Source organism: Zosterops lateralis, assembly GCF_965231275.1.
Source record: "Zosterops lateralis genome assembly, chromosome: 10".
Classification (NCBI taxonomy): Eukaryota; Metazoa; Chordata; class Aves; order Passeriformes; family Zosteropidae; genus Zosterops; species Zosterops lateralis.
The window spans coordinates 15,030,115-15,049,585 of NC_139770.1; the positions used below are offsets into that span (position 1 = coordinate 15,030,115).

Genomic DNA, 19,471 nt, shown 5'->3' on the forward strand with positions numbered 1-19,471 from the left:
AACATTTAATGATCTGTGAACGCTGTTGTGCTCTAATTAAGTCAAGTAACTTTGGGGTTTTTTTTTTAACCTGCAGGTATTACCCTTATCATTATGCACCTTACCTGTCAGATATTCACAACATCAGTGAACTCAAGATCAAATTTGAGCTTGGAAAACCTTTCATGCCATTTGAACAGCTTCTTGCTGTACTTCCAGCAGCTAGCAAAGATCTGCTACCTAAATGTTACCAGGTAAAGTATAGAATTAAAATGCATTATCTATCTGCTGCTTACTCATTATCTGCTTTATTTTATTTTACTCTAGTCTCGGTGGTTTTGCATGTCTTGTTAATTATATTCTGTCTCTACATTTTAGGTGTATGGTTAAATATTCTACTTGTTACTATATGTAGTGCATTGTAAAGTTAGTAATAAATACAAAATTTTACATTTGTTAAGCAATTTCCAACTAGGACAGTTAAGTGTTTTATTTCTGTACAGCATTGCATTGATTTTAATAGTAGCTTTCCTTTGTGTCATCTTGTAATTAGTGCTAAACTGCCTTTCATATCATCTCTATTCTATTTTCCTAGCATTTGATGACTAGTCAAGATTCTCCTATTATAGAATATTATCCACCTGATTTTAAAACTGACCTAAATGGTAAACAGCAGGAATGGGAAGCTGTAGTATTAATCCCATTTATTGATGAGGTAAGTTCTTTTCAGCATATACTGTCCGTAAAAGCTGCGTAGCAAGAATGCTAAATTTCTTAATTTCATAAACAGTTAGACATGCAATTAGGTGGAAGTTTAAATTAACACTTGATAAGACCACAAAAAAATATAAATGTTTCTATTTGGGAAGTAAGTTTAGGTTAAGTTACCACAAAGTTAGTTTCAGGTGGCAGAAGTCCTAAGTAAGGGCTGTGGACTTGCTGTTGATCATGATTTTAATCAGCTATTCAAATATTTTGGTTCAGTTCCTTTGAGAAGAATATTCTGGTTTTATGTACATATAAACATGTATAGACAGACATCTGTACAGACAACATCTGTAAGTAAAATAAAATAAACACTTGAAAAAAAGTATTTTTACAGGAAATCTTTTCACATAGACACCAGTAATAGGAAAGCACTAATGAAGAGCCATAAAATAGTACTTTACTTTTGCATATAGGATAACAGTGTTAGACAAGGCTACCCTTTGAAAACAGGCTTGCAGAAAGATGGTTATTTTCCAAAGCCATTCCATGGTAATTGTTCAGAGAAGATTTTTATCAGGTACATAAGAAAGAGTGAAGCTGCAACTGGGCAATGAGCACATTGGGTATCTGGATTTCTCAGGTTTCCTTCCAAGTGTAGTTTTTTCCATGGTAATTTTTGTTGCCAGTTTGACATGTGCTAATTCCTCTAAAATTTAGAAACGACTGCTGCAAGCCATGGAATCCTGTAATAAGGGCCTAAAAGAAGAGGAGAAACGAAGAAACACTCACAGTGCTTGCTTAATGTACTGGTATGACAAAGATGCTGAGTTCCAGTACCTGTCACCATGGCCAGAGAAATTCCCTGCAATAGAACGATGTCACACGAGGTAATGCTGGTGTAACTATTTTAGAGCAGGCTAAAAGCAGTCAGAGGACTTTTCCTAAGATTTTAGCCAAGCCTTACATATGCCAATATGTAAACTGAGAAATGAAAAATACTGAATTAGACGTTGCCTGCTTTGGATGGCACAGTAAAAGTATTTGTCCCTTCAGATGTTACTTTGCAAAACAGATTACCAATGCTAAATCATCAAGAACAGTCTAGAGAATTACTAAACTTTGTATGACAGAGAATGAAAGACTGGTACAAGTAGCTGACAAATAGTGATCATTTACTGGCATGCTAAATCCAGAGTGTTTTTTTAAAAAATGTAAGCATTTGGATGCAGAGCAGAGAATCAGAGAATTAAACACAAATTTGTTTTTCACCTTCTTCCCACTGAAAGTAGCCAGCTTTATTTCACACAGACTGAAGATGAAATGGAAACATAAGCCTAACAGTAGTCAAACTTAGAGAGGAATTCCTGTTGCTGGATAGTTGGTAAAGAATGGACAGTTGTGAAGATGAATGGTACTGTATGGAATCATTGCTAGTTAGAATTTGGTAATTACAATTATTTAAAATAGTGAGTTTGGCATATATCCTGAAGTTTTGTCTTTCTCCTAATGAATAGTCTCTTTGCAGCAGTAGCATGGGGGTTTTTATGGTGCTTTCCATATATTCTATGTGGCATAAATTAGTTGTTGGAAAGCAAAGGGTTTGTCAGTTAATGATTGAATGAGTGTTGAATTTTTCTAGAGCTGAAGGTCAATCTGAATGAGCAAATTTTGTGCAACTTCTTTTTTAGGTATAAAACAATACCTTTGGATGCTTGGCATGTAGAAATAACCCAAAATAAGATAACCAAAATCAACAAGAGTGCATTATATTTTTGTGGATTTCCTACTTTAAAGCACATTAAACATAAGGTAAAAGATTTTTCTCTTCCAACATTTCAATTATATTTAATAGATAACTATGTAGGAGCTCAAGTTAATGTGCTGTTTTGTTTTTACCCAGTTCTATCTTAAAAAAAGTGGTGTACAAGTGTTTCAGCAAAGCAGCCATGGAGAGAACATGATGTTAGAAATCATAGTTGATGAGAACTCAAAAGACCAGGTAAGCATTCAGCTCCTAACAATAGACCAAAATCTAACAAAAAAAAAAAAAATGCCCCACAGTTGTACTAAAGACGAGTTAAGAAGTCTGAATTTGTTAAATAGTCAGATTTGAGGTGTTAAAATGCTACATTTGTGTGGGAAACAGTCTAGAATTTTGGGTATCTGCTAAAGGGTTAAAATTTTTCCAGACTTCACAATATGAAAAATCAATCTCCTTAGTTGAGTTTCTGGCCTTTCTCTGTGGTAGCATTTAGATGTTCTTGGGTAAGGAGCTGGTGGCTAACGAATGGTGTAAGTGCAAGGGAACAGTCTCCAGACCAGTGTTGTCTGTCTTTTATGTAACTGAAGGGATGACCATTTCAAAGGAAAAAAGTGTTTGCTTTTAATCATAGAAGCAGACTTAACACCTTCCACTCTAAGGAGGCTGTTTGATAGAGGAATTAGAGGGAAGAGTCAAAGTAGTAAATGACAGGTGCAGAAAAGAAAAAAAATCAAAAATAAATAAAATAAGGGAGAGAGGAGGAAAACCATGTAATATGATGTGATTTTACAGTAGTGAGATAGGGAGAGTGCATATTCAAGATACGTGGCAAGAAAAATCAAATCCGATTAATATATTAAAAAACAGCAGAGACTTGTTAGAAAAAAGAACATAATGTGAGACTGAATTTACAGATGCTAGCAAGTTGTGGACATAAATATTGTTCCTTTTTTTCAAAGGGATAACTAAGTAAAATATATCATACAAAATACTTTGGTAATCCCAATTTGTCATTTTGTTTATTGTGTCCCAGAGACACAAATAGTTCTAAGTGATTTAACAAAATAAGTGCTTAGTAAATTTATATGAGACATACATGTTGTCCCAGGTCTTCCAGGTAACACATGCAACATTTTAAGAGCCACATTTTTAATCAGGGATTATGTAATCTGTATCAAATATAGTAAGATAAACAAGTTTTTTATTCTGCAAGAAAATCTGTTCTTTAAATACTGTAGTTTTTATTGCAAAAACAGCAAGAAAATACTGTAACAAAAATATTTTAATATGTTAAACAATTAGTAATAAAACTTCTGGGTTTTTTTTCAGATGGTAGAAAATGTTGCCAGTTTGGTACTTGGAAAGCGAGTTTTTGTGAACTGGCCCCATCTTGAAGAAGCCAGAGTTGTTGCAGTGTCAGATGGAGAAACTAAGTAAGAGTTACTTCATATATATAGTTCTTTGTTATCTTATTGGTTTTTTTTCAAATTAAGTTCCTTGGACTGCACAGAAATCTTGATTTTATGGTAAAACTAACAACAAATTAGTCCAGCTGTAACAAAGGCTGCTTGGTGAAGAATGTTCAACATTGTTCTGAGGTTTGGTTGTCTCTGTAGCAGTCTAGTCTTTCACTGTTTTGTTGTAAATGTAGAAGCTTGGGAGAGTTCCTTCTTAGTTTTGAGGGAAAAATGCATGCACAGGAATCCACACAGCGAATGTTTCTATACAATACTCCTTTATAAATAGCACACATACTGGTATTTTTTATTAAAAACATTTCTAACTATTTTGACTTTTTCTCACTATTGGTTATGTTCTATGTTAATCTTACTTGGTTAAATTTCCTACCTATCATAATATTCTCAAGGTTTTATTTGGAAGAACCACATGGGACACAGAAGCTTTACATGGGAAGTGCAGTGCCCCCAACTAAAGTGGCTTATGTTGGAGATAAGGAACAAAGCATGTGGGTAAAAGAAGTTCAAGGCATTTCAGAACAGTAAGTAACTTCAAAAATTAAAGCGTAGCTTTGCATTTTATGTCTTAGCTGTGTTTTGTTCCTGTATTACAGACCTAAGTAGCACAGAAGAGCTGCTGCATACTTGATGATAAAGGTTAATCAAGTCTGCTTAAATTTAAAACAACAACATAAAAGAGCTTATATTGAAATTTCAGAATATATGGAGTCAGTTCTGAGGTAATTAAGTTAGATGCTGTTACAAAAGAACTCTCAAATGAATGGGTTTCAGTATTCTCTCTCAATTTTCTGTTCTGGTTTTAGCAATCTTCAGTTGTAGAAAGTATATAGAATGAAGTAATACAGAATCAACTTGCAACTCAAATAGCTTAGCTTTGTTAAATTTGAATACAGCTCTTGCTCTTGTAAACTGTGGGTACTCAGTAGACTGTAGATGAGTTACAGTAGTTTTGATGCTTTTTGCTGGTCATTAAGTCACAAGCCAGACACAGTTATGTGATAAAAATGAATTGCCTTTCTAAGGATCCTCAGGTGCACGGCTCTCTAGATGGAAAGCACTTGAAGATGCACCCATAACATAAAACACAAACAATTCTTATGTTTTTAGCCAATTAGCATAATTGACAAGTCCCCAGTTAGAGACATAAATGATGAGGTCATTTCCCCTCGGTTCAACCCTTTCTGAATTCCACTCCACCTCCCTTAGACAGGAACTAAACTTTGTTTATGAAAGTGTGTCTTGGAGAGCTGGTTTTAACCTTGGCTTCCCAGACAATCTAATCTTGGACCTCCAGCTTGGAGCTGCTGGGGAATTTATTTTGTCTTTCTGTCTATCAGTGTAGGTAAAATGCTAGCTACAGGTACTGTGATAGGCTACAGAGCTACAAATGTATACATAAAGAATATAGAGAATATATAAAAGCAAAAAGGCACAAATCAATTTGACACCAGTTTGGCATTTCATTATCTGTCATTCAAGTTAACTAATTTAATTACCCCTAACCGTTCTACTGTAAAGATTAAATGTGCTTAAATTAATACTCCGAGCTCTGTAGTGATTGTTGTGCAACAGTGGGCAAGCAGTTGGTTAAGCCATTTATTCTGGGTATTTTTTGTAAAATAAGAAGAAAACTATTAGAATCCTTTTTTAAAGTGGGTAGTTTAGTTTAGTTTAGTTCAATAAATTAATTCTAACCTCTTGGTTCAGTTCTGTTTATTGTAATCAAGCTAAATGTTCTGCTTTGTGTTCAGGTACCAGAGAAGGAAAGGAATAATCATCCATGAAACGTCAGTAGTTGTGTATGCACAGTTACTCACTGGCAATAGGTATCAACTAAAACAAAATGGAGAAGTTTATTTGGAGAAGCAGTGGTCTAAACAAGTTCTTCCTTTTGTTTACCAAACAGTCGTCAAGGTAAATATACAAGTTCAGGATCTTCTCTGAATTATTTCAGACTCAGACTATGTTTTAAACAAAGTGTTTATTTATATAAACTTTTTAATAATTCTTCTGGATCTGAATGATATTTAAGATTATCACTGTTGTCTTTTTCATGCAGGATATCAAAGCCTTTGACTCTCGTTTTTCCAACATCAAAACTTTGGATGATTTGTTTCCTCCTGGAAGTACAGCCTTCATGCTTGGATCTCCTTACTATGGCTGCATGGGAGAAGTTAGTTCCAGTAATTTCATCATCTTTCCCTGTAGATTTTTTCTTTCTGCAAACCTAAAATAATCTAAAATGTTGTGTGACAGTAGTGGCCGTTTGCTAGCTAAAATTTTTAATCTAGGATTCCCTGGTGGTTTGGTCTGAGAAAGAGAGAGATCTTCTGTTTTCCCTGTCCTTTTTGATTGTGTAAGAGGAAAAAGCAGAACTTGAATGCAGGATTATTTTTATTGGTTCTTTGGGATAATACATAAAGTTCCCATTTATGTTATTTTCAGTCATGAATTCCTCTGATTTAATGCTGACTGATTGGCTCTATGAGGAAACAAGGTACAGGTCAAGGCAAGGTGATGAATCCCAAAGCATCTCTGTGCCTACTGCAGCAAAATTGTTGATAAAGTAGAACATGAGGTCTGTGAATCCAAGATTGCTGGTTTTGAGTAGCCCTTTTAATATTTTTAACCTATTGTGTTTCTCTCCAAGGTTCAGGATTCCCATGATGTGATCCCAGAAGGTAGAATCCGGGTAGTTTTTAATATTCCATGTGAACCCCAGCTTGAAACTTTAATACAGAACCAGCATGTGAGTGCTTCTGCTTTTCTAGTAAAAGCTTTAACAATGTATCAATAGATTTTGCCATGGTAAATATCTTTATGGGATGTTTCCATATCATTCATTTGCCCTTTGTATAAAAATTCTTATCCTTTGGGCATTGCCAATATGTTTTGTTTGTTTGTTTTAAAGAAATATTCTGTGAAATACAATCCTGCATATATTTTGGCCAGCCGTCTTGGAGTAAGTGGATATCTTGTCTCCAGATTTACAGGGAGTATCTTTATTGGAAGAGGATCAAAGAAGAAGTAAGTTGTCTTTGTGAATTTTGACTGTAGAGAAGCTTCTAAATTCTGCTATAACTCTACAGAATTTTTGCTGTGTTTAAGTGCTGTTTTTATCAAGTGTACACTCTTTTGTGATTTGAGGCCTTCTTTGAAGTTTATTTGCTGTAAACTAAGTTGATATGCAGGACTTTTTTTCTACCAGAAGCATGTTTTAATTTTTTTTTCTACTGGACAGTTCTGTTTGCTTTCATATTGTAGGCAGATAAAAAACTGTCTTTCCTGGTTAGCTATTTACAAAATTGAATTAAGAATTTAAACTGACTTTGCCATACTGAGAATTAAAAAGTGGAATCAGGATCTAATTTCATTGTACTTATTACTCCTACTATAAAGGGAGATTAATTGTACCTGTAGCTTATTTTCAGAACTAGTTAGGACTGCTTAAAATAAATAAGGGAGGCAATCCATGTAATCCTGTGAAGGTCAAAATTCTGGTTCCTCTCTAAAGATCTGGTTGATGCCTAAGCATCTTATTGTGATCTAATGTGTACAGTTCTTCCTGATGGAACTTCAAGCGCATCCTTCTGCACATTGCTAAATGCCACTTTGATTGTGGTTGATTAGATCTCAATTAAGAAAGAAATGTAAAACATTTTCTACCCTCCTTTGCAATGAAGTATAGGCACACAGCTGGACAGCTACCATAGCACAGCTTTTGGCCTGTGACATTTACAACTGACACAATGTTAACAAGTAAACAATACAATGAATTTAATTTTTCTGTGGTGTAAGGTCAGGAATGTATGTTTAGGAGGAGGTTTTTTTTAATGCATGTAAACACACACAAATATTATTGTAAGCTAATGAACATTTTCTTATTCCCAGTCCTCATGGTGATCACAAAGCAAATGTGGGGCTAAACCTGAAATTCAATAAGAAAAATGAAGAAGTTCCTGGCTATACTAAGAAAGTTGGAAATGAATGGATGTATTCATCTGCAGTAGAACAACTACTTGCTGAGTATTTAGAAAGGTAAATTATTGGATATGAGATTCATCCAAATTACCCACCTATGTATCAATTGTTAGAATTTGTTCTCTGGTCACAGATCTGCTAAGAACGATGAGTTAGTTTCTTTTATTCTAGTGTTCTATTTTGTGATAGACCAATTTTGTTAGGAGCTCGCCTTTGAAAAATTAGCAGTATGATACTAAATTTTGTAAAAAATAACCCATCTGGGCTTCACAACTTTTGAAGCTTACCAGACTTGAATTTGATGGGTCTTTTTTGTGATCTGTGCTGATGTGAAACTAAAGTCATCTTCCATATATTCGGTGTTTTTTTAGGGTGCCTGAACTCTTTAATTATGTAGCCAAGAACAGCCAGGAAGATATCTGCTATGAAGATGACATTTGGCCTGGAGAGGATGAGAATGGGTAAGCCATCGTCCTTATCTCTTTCCGACAGTAAGGAGAGTAAAGACTGACAATTGTGAAATTGGTAGTGATCATGCAGTGGCTGCTCTGTAACTGAAACCTTACTGTTCCTCCAGCCGCCTGGTTGTTCAGTGATGGCTGAAAACATTATTTGGATGTTGTACTTTTCAGTAGTGGAGTTTCTGCCAGACTTCAACCTCAAGTCCAGTAAATGAGAAATATCAATTTCAGTGGCTATTTCATAATTCTTGCTTTTAAAATAACCTTCAGTAAGCATAGCTTTGATTAGTTATAAATTAAAAAAAAAAAAAGACAATAACTGTGGTAATTGTCTAGAATCACTTGGAATTTGAAAAGTAAGTCCTACAGAGTTGGAAGTATTTTGCACAGTTTTAGTAAATATTTAGCAGGGAGAAAAATAGCAACCTTGGTTCCTGACACAGTACAGTAACTTGAAACTGCTTTAGTTAATAAACCCAGTCCATGGGCTTCAGTCAGTAAATCTGCAGGACTCTTACCTGGTGATACACCAGTGTGGGACTCTTCTACAAAAAGGACATTTTACTAGAGAGTCTTCCCCTGTGAAGTTCTTTCTTCCTGTGTTGTGAGAAACAGCTGGTCACAGAACTAGTAATCACATCTGGACGCAGTTTGTTGGTTGGATGCAAACTTCATTTGCTGAATACTTTTAATTAATTTTTTTTTCCTGAAACAAAAGTTTAGGTTATGGTTTTGAAACAGTACTGTATAATTCTGATTTTCTTAAATCATACAGAACCTTTAGATTCCATTACTTCATGAATATATACAATCAGTGTGCCTGTATGATAATACTTGACTGATTAAAATAGGGAACATGGTAAAATGACAGGTTTATGCAGCTAAAAGCTTTCATTCATGCCATTTTTTATTCAGAGCTGAAAAAGTACAAGAAATTGTTGCCTGGTTAAAAGCACATCCTGTGTCTGCCTTGTCTCGCTCATCTTGTGACTTGCAAATTTTGGATGCAGCCATTGTTGAGAAAATTGAAGAAGAAATAGAGAAATGCAAGGTAGGCAGCTTGGTGTCACTGTGAGCAGGGGTGAACCAAAAAGCAGTGCTTGTTGTTTTTGAAGTTCTTGAATTTAAATAAGACATTTGAAGATTGCTTGCCATTCCAAAGAAAAAGAACACAGAATATAATGTAAAATCTGGATTTGTAATATGAGTTATGCCAGAAATTCAGAAGAGCTCATTATTAATCTTTGTAAGAGATTCATCCTTTTAGGGGTGATTTATCAGCAGTGGGACATACTCTGAGCTGTGCCTTTTGGTGGTTTTCTAAAGGAACAGGTATCAGTATATATTGAAAAATACTAAAGTGCTCTTTTTACATGCAATCCCAGCTATTCTTCCCTTGCAGTTTCTCTTTGGTCTGCAGAAAATTAGAAAGTTATTTTATGAAGGCTACAGGTGAAAAAAGTGGCCAAGGAAATTACTAAAGTAAAAGCTAAGGACAAAGCCAAATGATTTTTGACTGATTTTTTTTGAAATAACTTGCAAGGACATTGTTGAAAATTGATGTGAAATCTGGAATTAGACAGCTAATGGATTGCTATGAAATCCAACATGTTTTAAAAACTAGACTTACCCTAAAGACTTTATTAAAGCTCTCTACCATTATCTAAAAGAAACGAAGGAATTCTACATGATCTTTTCAAGAGTTTTGTTTTACTTGTTCAAGTGCTTGTTCCTACACTGGTTTGTAAAGACTTTCTGTTCCTTTCCTTTAGCAGAGGAAGAGCAACAAGAAGGTGCGAGTAACTGTGAAACCCCATTTGCTGTACAGAGTAAGTGATGTCACTGGGTTGCGGGGGTTTTAAGTTAGTTATTTTACCTAAGCTTACCAACTTTAGGAGAATGGAATTTTTTGACAGTATTGATGAAAGGAAAGATTTTATTATGCCTTCTAGAAAACAATTTTGAAAACAGTTATCTGTCTCTACAAGGAGAGAGAATTTCTTCTAACTACAAGCTCTCTCATGTCAGGCACTGACTTTCAGGTTTTTTTCTACCTTCTGTCCTTTATGCTTCTACAGTTCTTATTGGCTCTATAAAAAAGGCAAAATAAAATGTGCTTTCTGCTGTCTCTTTTCCCATTTCTCACTTTTTATTCAGTTCTTCACATAGGACCAACTGCTGATCTTGCCTATTTTACTATAAGCAGGTCACACGTGATGTTTTGGTTCTGTCTGAATTGATTCTCTTGATCAACTAGTGTGCAACACGTTTTCAGGCAGAAGCACTGAGTGAGAGTTGCAAGCGGAAAAAAAAAAAAAAGAAAGTTTGCTTTGAATCTGGACAGGGAAGGTTTTTGGGGGGACTTCCTATGGTTTTTTTTCCTAGAAAGTTTAATTTGTAGTGTATAGTCTCAGATATTGTCATAAATGCAATTTATTGTAATCTTTATTGTTTTGCATACATTAACACAGTCTTTTGGTTATTGTCAGCCATTAGAGCAGCAGAAGGGGGTTGTTCCAGATCGAGATGCAGAGTACAGGCTCTTTGACCGTGTTGTCAATGTCAGAGAGAACTTTTCTGTCCCTATTGGTCTGCGAGGCACCATTATTGGAATTAAAGGAGGTAATATTTTCTTCATGATTATAGCTGTGTAACAGCTCAGCTAGTAATGTGAAAACAGGATTCAGGATAGTGTTTTGTGTAATGGTTGTGAATGCATGTATTTCTCACAATGAAGCATATGCAACTTGAAGCTGTTAATTTATTGTTTTGAATCAAACCTACAAGTCTTCTATTTTAATTTCATGTGTTACACAGCTGTTATTTGGATAAGAAATTACTTACCCTATGTTCCTTCCTATATGAATTAGAAATTACTCTTCATTTCTTCTTAATATGAAGAAGGCAGATCAGAAAAGGAACAAAATTAAGTTATGGGAAAACACGGGCAAAGATAAGTGAAGTACTCAAAAAACCAAGTATTAGTCTTAATACTTACATTGAACATAAAGCTTGATCAAGTATGATTTGTCTTAAAATAGTTTTACTTTGAATTTGTATTTTTATTCTGTTATATTCCATTTCCATTAATTGGCATGGATTTATACCTTGTTTGACAAGATTAGCCATAAATGTATATCAGGAAGGATTTATTGAGCCCCACGGAGTGTAGCAGTTTTAGATCAAGTATTACAAATGGTTTATAACTGCCATTTCAGAAGTTGCTTTCTCATTTAGTTTGCATCTAACAGAATTTCAAATAGACTGGACTTGGGTGCAGTTTTTTAAAAAAAATGCTCTTTTCTCCATAATTCTTAGATACTAATATAATTTTAAAGCTGTATTAGTCTATCATTATGCAAGTAGCCATTATTTTCTGACTGCCTGAATGTAGAAGTGGCTTGCATCTCTTTTCTGCCAGTTTCTGACAACTGTGACATACTGCTATTAACTGCAGTTCTATTAATCCACATTGGTAAGGTGTAATGTATGGTACATTAAAGGGCAGACATATTGAGACCTTGAGAAGCATTTCCAAAAATCCCATTAATGAAATAACTGAGAAATTATTTGGGGATCTGTTGTTGATTTTTGGTCTTTTCATTATTTATTGTATAACTACTATAGATAGATATTTATACAGTATAGATGGAAATAACTGTATAGGATGATATTTTGCTTTGTTTTCTACAGCTACTAGAGAAACAGATGTGCTCTTTGAAGTTTTGTTTGATGAAGAATTCCTTGGAGGCCTCACTATAAGGTTTGTGTGGGGGAGTTGAGGGTTATTTCATGCTATTCCTATAGACGGCATGAAATTGTTGGCTTTGATTTGGTTGAGTATGTTTAATGCCTCTTCTTAAAATTTTTTTTGGCAGTGTTGGTCAGTTTTTATTTATTTTGTGTTACTCGATTCTCTTTTGAGTAGTGATAATTTCTTTGCAGCATGTTACATTGTGGAAATGCTCTTTAGGCTTTTTTGGTGTATGAACTTCTGACTTGCAGAAAGAAAATACGAACAAGCAGAATAAAGCACTGAATCCAGATGTCCTTATAAACAAATATGTAGAAAATAAGTTCTTATCAGTATGTGTTCAACATGTAGATTAAACTGTTCCTCTGAAGAAGGGACTCTGAACTCAATAGCTAATACTTAGACACTAAATTCCATCGATTAAAAGCCTGAATTGTTCTTCAGGAGGTGAAGGTGCTGTTGTTTTTTGAAGTGTGATAATTCTTCTGTATTGAAGTAAACACTTAAACTTCTAAGTGCTCAGATATATCCAGCAGGCTTCATTTTACTGTTCTTACCTAAACATTAAGGTTTTAATGATGGAAATTAGAGGAGATTCTTCCCTACTACCTGCGTTCAGCAATCATAGGCCTTGCACATCCTGTAACACAGATAATATTCAGTGTTCAGAAATGCTGCTTAATTTCAATTTGTAATTCTGCTACTGAACCTGAAACTTCAGTTTTCATTTCTGAAAACTAAAAGAATATTGTTTTCTGGTTCTTTTACAGAAATATTTACTACAGAAGTGTTCTATAACAATTCACTCATCTTAAAAATTTCTTTAAGCTCGGCACTGAAAGGTACAATATAAACTGAGAGTAGTGCTAATTACTGTTTGACAGCCAGAGGGCAAAGGGGAGCCATGGGTTTCAGGTTGTCTGCAATGCTACTAGATTTCAATATTGCATAGTTTTCAGCTTCTGTTTTTCAAACTTGAGTCATTGTCTTTTGGCAACAGTTAAACTGCATGAAACAACTCTGAAATTCACTTTTCTCAAGGTGCTCACCTGCCAGAGGTTATCGCCTGCCCTCAAGTGCCTTAATTAACTTGTCTCATGGTAGTCGGTCTGAAATGGGAAATCAAAAGCTGATGGCCATAGTTAAACCTCAACCAGCAGTGAATAACTACAACTCATATGCATCTGATCTCTCATCTGTATGCTCACAAAAAATGCATCTGGGAGGCCTCAACCATTCTCCTCGCTCCCTTTTTGTTCCTACTCAAGTAAGACTTTTCTTGCATTTGTACAAAAATGTTATGCTATAGAATTTGAAATAGTGACATGGTTATCTTCATTGGTCCAAACAAAACTTAGTTTTTATGTCAGTATATTAGAAGTAGAATAATTCTTACGCTGGAAAAATGAAACAATCTAATAATGAAAAGGACTAAAATTTTCTTATTGACAGTGGTTTTGCTCTGAGTAGCTCCAGTTGCTTTTCTGAGAGATGGATACTTCAGAGCAGTGACACCATATTTGGTGTCAACAGATAGTGTGTTTGGACAGAGATGGAGTTATTTCCTTAAAGCTGTGATTCAGTTAGTACTTCCTTATAAGCTGTTTGTCCATGCTTAGAAATGGAAAACATAATTTCCCTATCAGTTTTGTTTCTCAGTTATAATTTACTTTGAAATTACAATAAATGAGGAAAATTACAAGTGAATTGAGTTTCTTGGTGGTTTAATGGTAGTTTATTTTTTTAACAGGAGATCTCTTTAAAGAAACTTACCTTAATTAGTAACTTCATGTTGCTCTAAGTGTGTTTGAAAATAGTTGTCTCATGTTTTTCAAGTCTATACAAGAAAAAGTACTTTCCAAAAGAAAATGTAAGGCATTGAAACACTTGTGATTTTTTTTTTTCTCTCTCAATGGTTTAGCAACTGAATGGAAGACAGCATTACAATCTCAGGGCTGAAAATCAGGGCAACTCTAACTCACCCCAGAAAGGATCATTTCTGAGTGGCAATCAGAAAAATAAAGTGAGTGTTCGGATTCATTTAGTATCGGACCCAAAGGTCTCTGTTTTGGCCCTCTGTTCAGGGTGGGTGTCATTTTCTCATGATTAATAAATTGCTTTGTTTTAGTACATCAGATGTTTTAGTTCAGATACAGACTGGAGCAGAACTGCTCTCAGTTCTTGGATGAATATAATATCCTGTGTTATCCTTGTTTAGATACTAGATTTTTAAAAGTGTTTTTTTGCATAGCTGCACTATAGTTCTGCGGTAACATACCTGTAATGCGATGAAGTAATTGAGCCTTGTTGGCAAGGCCTTACAAAATAAATCATGAATAATAAAATCTAAGAATACTCCCAGTATGAATGCATGCTTTTGAAACCATTCTGAACTGTTACCTGAATTTCATTATACTTCATCATCAAACTAAGCTCATTTCAGTTTAGTAGTGATTCTTGGTAACTGCAATCTTGTAGTTGCAGAAACTTGTAACTGCAATCCACTACAACAGCTTGTTTCATTATTAATTACCTGCAACTTGTACTAGTGTCAGTATGAAAATATCTGTCATCTGAGAACTGTTAAACTTGAACCTTTTTTCCAGAATGTCTTGGTATATACTTAGTTGTTCAAAAGTTGAATTTATTGCTACTGAGTTTAAGGGTCTTGTTTTTTAAATTTTCAGGCACAGAGTAAGCAAGATGATGAATTCTGCAGCATATGGCAGTCATTGCAGAGTTCTGGGAAGTCTCATCACGTTCAGCAAAACATGCACGAGAAGGTTTGTATAGAAACTTTAAACAGATCTCTGCATTCAAAATATGAAGGTACTTAATATCAAAGTGGTGTTACATGGAGTATGCACAGCACTGGAAAGGGGTAGGCTTAGGGCACTACTATGTAAATAATAGATACCCAGTTTTCTGGTTAAGCTTTGATGTTTGAAATCCTAGGGTGCAGTTCTACCTCAGGAAATCAAGCTGGGAACTGGCCATCAGTTTTATAAGCCAGGCTTCAATGACGGCAGCTTTAAATGTCAGCAAAGAAAACAGGAGCCTTATAAAAAATGTAAGTACTATAATTAGAAACTTTGTTTAGAGGAACTGCTTGCTTTATCTGACCTTCATTGAAATGTCTGATGAGCTTTTTGTAGTTATAGACAGGAAATAATTTATTACAGTTTTCTAAACACTACATTGCACTTGTTACTGTCAAATAATGTCCTTGAAGTACATATTAGATGGTTCCACACTTAATCCTGAACCTTTTAGGCAAGTTGTTCTGTGTTCTGTTGGCTTGCCACCCATCTAATTAAAAAAAAAAAAAAAAAAAAAAAAACAAACAAAAAAACCACATGTCTTTGAAAATCTGCTTATGATCATATTTGTAGAATAAAAAATAGATCTATTATTGGATACATTTAATTTCATTTTATCCTAGAAGAAAAGCATAGACCAAATGACCTATGAAATAAGAATTAAACATTTGATAAAATCATTCAGATTAATGCAACTCTGTGTATTTGTATGGAGTTACTAATTGTTTTGAGTCTTGACTGTTAGAGTTTTTAAGAGCATTTCAAAAGAATGCATTCTTTTGTAGTTAAAGAAGATTCCAAAGTTACAAGAGGTGAAAGTCAACCACATAATAAAATGTCAAACCAACAGGTAATTTTGTCTGTACTGAGTAAATCTATTCTTTTAATTTTACTCTGATGTGATTTATCATTTTACAGATTTGTCTTTAACTGGCATCTTAGTTGATTCTTTCAGTCAAAATTTATTTTGGAGATTATTCTTTTTTTTATTAGAGGTTTATAGACAGAATATGAGAGAAAGTGCATAAAATGTATGATGATACCAAACAGCTTTGCTATTCCTCTTAGACTCTAAAATCTAAGCTCTAGTGGGAAAACACAAATGCTAGGTGTTCAGTAAGCTGAAATCCTCTAAGAATATTAGCTTGTGAAAGCTCTTTGCAGATGCATTTCTAATATGATTGTGTAATAGACTGTAATTAGAGATAGATAATAGATAGTAATAGATTGTTCAATAATACTTGCTGCAATTTACTTCAGAATTTCGCAGGTGTGAATAAGTACAATGTCAAACTTTTGAAGAGGAATGGAAGTCCCAACATGCCTTTAATTCAGAAGGCTGCAGTTGATGGTCCCTGCACAAGTGGAAAGGTAGGATCTAAGGAATTGACTGTCTTGTGTTCTTGGAGTAACTTTAGTTTCCAGTCCAGTTTGTTCCAGTTGTTCCTGGTTACTTGTTTGCAAATTCATGTTCAAAAAATACAGCAAACTTGTCTAACTTTGATTGTTCTTTAAATCAGTTCTCTCTTGGTCAATACTTGCATATTTAATATGCAGAACTTGGTGCAGTCTCTGGATATTTGTTCACACTCTGAACAGACGTGACCATGACCTGTCTAAGCTAAGGAAGGAAAAATCTGAATGAGAATAAAATAAACCTAGAATTCATACACCCTTCCTCTTGCATCTGCTTGTAAATACACTTAGTTGATATACCTTTTTTCTTCTTTAATTTAAGAAGGACAATGAACTGGAAAGCCTTCTAGCTTCTTTGAAAGTTTCCAAAGAAAATGAAGTGCAGACTTACTCCAAGGAAGCAAGAGCTACAAACGAGGAACATCTGTCACCACAGTCGTTTGCAATGGTTTGTATATTGCAGGAATCATTTCAGTGTAGTTTAGCATCTGCTGTCTTAGCTTCAATGCTTCTATTTAAAGAATCTCCATGAAACCTCAGTTTGCTTTTTAAAGTGTTTTAATGATTTTTTAATTAGCTATTCTCAAAAAAAATTAGCAAGCACCTTTGTTTATGCTAAGATGCTGTTATCTTTGCTTTGATAAAATAAAACGGATTGGAAAATAAAAAGCCAGATTCTGTTACCAATTATGATAATGAGTGTTAAGAAGGTCATGTTACCTGAATGCCAGCATGTTCCTGAGTGGTTTATTTTATTTTTAAAGAAAGGAACACAGATGCTCAAAGAGATTTTGAAGATAGATGGCTCAGATCTGCAAACAAGGAATGAAGTGAAATCACAAGTTAATGATGTTCCTGCTCCCTCTGGTAGACAGGATTGCCATGGAGCTGCTGTGCAATACAGACCAACAAAAAAAATGGGTATGTTTAACCATCAGCTCATAATTCAGAGCTTCACCTTGGAGCGACATTTTAGAACACAGTTTCAGCAGGGTATTGTTTATCAAAATACAGTAATAAAATTTCCATCTTTTTTTAGTTCTAATTCTATATTTGGATCTAAAACTCTCTTCAGACGTAGTCTCTTAGTTTTTGTTCAACAATATGAAAATATCAGGAAAAAAGACCAAATAACCTTTTTTTTTGGGGGGGGGGGGGGGGGGGGCTAATAACCAAGTTGCCATCCTTTTAGTGAATGAAATAATTGTGATACAATTTCTTTTTTTTCCCCTATTGTCAGCTGCTTATATGAACAAGCATAGCCCTGGAGGCCCCCAGAACACACCAGCGACAGAATCTGGAGGCCATCCTTTCACTTGTCCACAGCCTGCACTGTCTACTGTTTCTGAGCTTTCTCGTGTTTGTTCTCTTCTTGGAATGTCACAACCAGATTTCTCTTTCCTAAAAACACCACAGGTAAAATGTTTTTTCTGCAAAAGTACAAGTTCTCAATTTTCTATCAGCTGTTCTATATTAAATATTTGGACTGACCGCTGAAATCTGAGAATAAAGCTTAGCTCCCTTTGTTGCCTTTTTTTCAAACAAAAAAACAAACCTCTGTTTTTGTCTCACACTTTGTTAGCAATACAAATTCCCTCAAAACTCTTTTCTCTCTGTTTTTCTAGACCATGACAGTTTGCCACATAAAGCTCTCAAATGGTTTACTGGTTCACGGGCCGCAGTGTCATTCCGAAGCTGAGGCAAAGGAGAAAGCCGCGCTTTTTGCTTTACAGCGCTTGGTGAGGATTTAAAAGATCTCTTCGAATCTTTGTCTCTCTGCGCTGCAGCTGTTGGTAAACCTCTGTTTCCTTCTTCATAGGGTTCCATAGGAGTAAACTTCGCTTCGCCTCCACCTCTGCCTCCCCCAGTGTTTCCAAATTACCAGCCACTAGGAGTTCCTGTACCACCTGCATCAATTCCTCCAGTATTTGCACAGCCCCCTGGTAGGTGTTTGACTAGTATACATTTCAGATCATATCAATATATCCTCTAATTGTGGTGGGTTTTATATGAAAATGAATGCTTTCCAGAAAGCCTCGTTTTTTGGTCTTCATCTGTGTACTTGTATGTCTGAACAGTTTTGAAAACAGTTCATGACCATTGTCACATCAATGTGCAGATTAATTCAGTATAAAGAATCATCTCTATTAATTGTTTCTTTTTCTCAAGAATGTTTTTATCCATTCAGTCTTAGGTGCTTTTTCCGTTTATTTTTTCTTTAAAACAGCAGTATTAATTTGAAAGCAGATAGTCTCAGTCCAGAATTTGTAAGAAATAGCTTCCTTGATTTTTAACATGGATTTTTCCCCCCCCATCCCATTTAGTTAATGTTTCTCCATGCAATGCTGTTTTTATTTGTCTATAACCAACTTTCACTGAAGTGCCACATCACAATCCTCTTGTACTCTGCCAAACATGAGCATGGTAAGTAACCCCCCAAAAATTGCTAAAAGTCCTGGTGCTGTATTTGACTCCCAGTTGTGTTGTATTCTACTGATGTTCCCACTCACAGATAGGAATTAATGAGTCAGCACTGTTGTAGCATCCTAGAAACTCACACAGCAGCTGCTAAATCTCTTTTCCATGGAGTTTCTCTGTTGTTGCTGTGTTCCAAAATGATGGCCTAAGCTTGCAGCTTTCTGCTAATACAGTTGGCTCATCTGTGGATGGGGAGATACCACATTATGTGCACTCTGGAATGCAGATACCATGACTTCAGTGTTCTCAGTTGTGCTGTCATCTAGGTGTAAGTCTGTTTGTTTGAGGGCTTTTGATAATAAATAAATACTTAGCTATTTTGAGGTAAAAATGAAGCATGTGAGGCTTTGCTGGAAAGAAGAACAACATGCAGACAGATGTAGTTGGGGTAATCCTGGGCTTTTGAGGAATTGGTATCTTTGTTTTGAGGAGAGACCTAAAAGCTTCTTGTTTTTGTAGCTAATATGATGCCTCCGTCATCTCACATGTTTGGTCCAGTGTCCTGGGGAACTCCAGTGCCTAAGCATTATTATCCTGGCTCCTATCCAGGAAATGTGTCTGTTGCAGGAACTATACCAGTTGGTTCTCACAACCAGTTTATACCTCTGCAGGTAAGAGCAGCAAGTTTGTCTTAA

The 19,471-nt window shown here is 35.1% G+C and overlaps 1 protein-coding gene across 7 annotated transcripts in view; it reads left to right on the top strand.

Moving 5' to 3' along the window:
• Nucleotides 1–19,471, top strand: part of XRN1 (5'-3' exoribonuclease 1) — a 40,011-nt gene that overhangs the window by 12,801 nt on the left and 7,739 nt on the right. For 5 of the 7 annotated variants that reach the window (XR_014590815.1, XR_014590816.1, XR_014590817.1 and 2 more), the window contains 29 exons: nucleotides 77–233; nucleotides 575–694; nucleotides 1,405–1,574; nucleotides 2,376–2,496; nucleotides 2,588–2,686; nucleotides 3,779–3,882; nucleotides 4,317–4,448; nucleotides 5,679–5,841; nucleotides 5,987–6,100; nucleotides 6,578–6,676; nucleotides 6,839–6,954; nucleotides 7,819–7,965; nucleotides 8,280–8,369; nucleotides 9,285–9,420; nucleotides 10,142–10,198; nucleotides 10,859–10,991; nucleotides 12,063–12,132; nucleotides 13,165–13,390; nucleotides 14,045–14,146; nucleotides 14,811–14,906; nucleotides 15,079–15,193; nucleotides 15,728–15,792; nucleotides 16,203–16,313; nucleotides 16,681–16,806; nucleotides 17,123–17,279; nucleotides 17,599–17,774; nucleotides 17,984–18,097; nucleotides 18,178–18,301; nucleotides 19,296–19,447. Coding sequence is in view for 4 of the 7 variants with exons in the window: in XM_083868841.1 (XP_083724967.1) it covers nucleotides 77–233; nucleotides 575–694; nucleotides 1,405–1,574; nucleotides 2,376–2,496; nucleotides 2,588–2,686; nucleotides 3,779–3,882; nucleotides 4,317–4,448; nucleotides 5,679–5,841; nucleotides 5,987–6,100; nucleotides 6,578–6,676; nucleotides 6,839–6,954; nucleotides 7,819–7,965; nucleotides 8,280–8,369; nucleotides 9,285–9,420; nucleotides 10,142–10,198; nucleotides 10,859–10,991; nucleotides 12,063–12,132; nucleotides 13,165–13,390; nucleotides 14,045–14,146; nucleotides 14,811–14,906; nucleotides 15,079–15,193; nucleotides 15,728–15,792; nucleotides 16,203–16,313; nucleotides 16,681–16,806; nucleotides 17,123–17,279; nucleotides 17,599–17,774; nucleotides 17,984–18,097; nucleotides 18,178–18,301; nucleotides 19,296–19,447 (3,592 nt within the window). In the remaining 3 variants the exon portion in view is untranslated. The remainder of the gene's footprint in view (nucleotides 1–76; nucleotides 234–574; nucleotides 695–1,404; nucleotides 1,575–2,375; nucleotides 2,497–2,587; nucleotides 2,687–3,778; nucleotides 3,883–4,316; nucleotides 4,449–5,678; nucleotides 5,842–5,986; nucleotides 6,101–6,577; nucleotides 6,677–6,838; nucleotides 6,955–7,818; nucleotides 7,966–8,279; nucleotides 8,370–9,284; nucleotides 9,421–10,141; nucleotides 10,199–10,858; nucleotides 10,992–12,062; nucleotides 12,133–13,164; nucleotides 13,391–14,044; nucleotides 14,147–14,810; nucleotides 14,907–15,078; nucleotides 15,194–15,727; nucleotides 15,793–16,202; nucleotides 16,314–16,680; nucleotides 16,807–17,122; nucleotides 17,280–17,598; nucleotides 17,775–17,983; nucleotides 18,098–18,177; nucleotides 18,302–19,295; nucleotides 19,448–19,471) is intronic. The other 2 variants (XM_083868842.1, XM_083868843.1) reach the window with 2 other exon arrangements.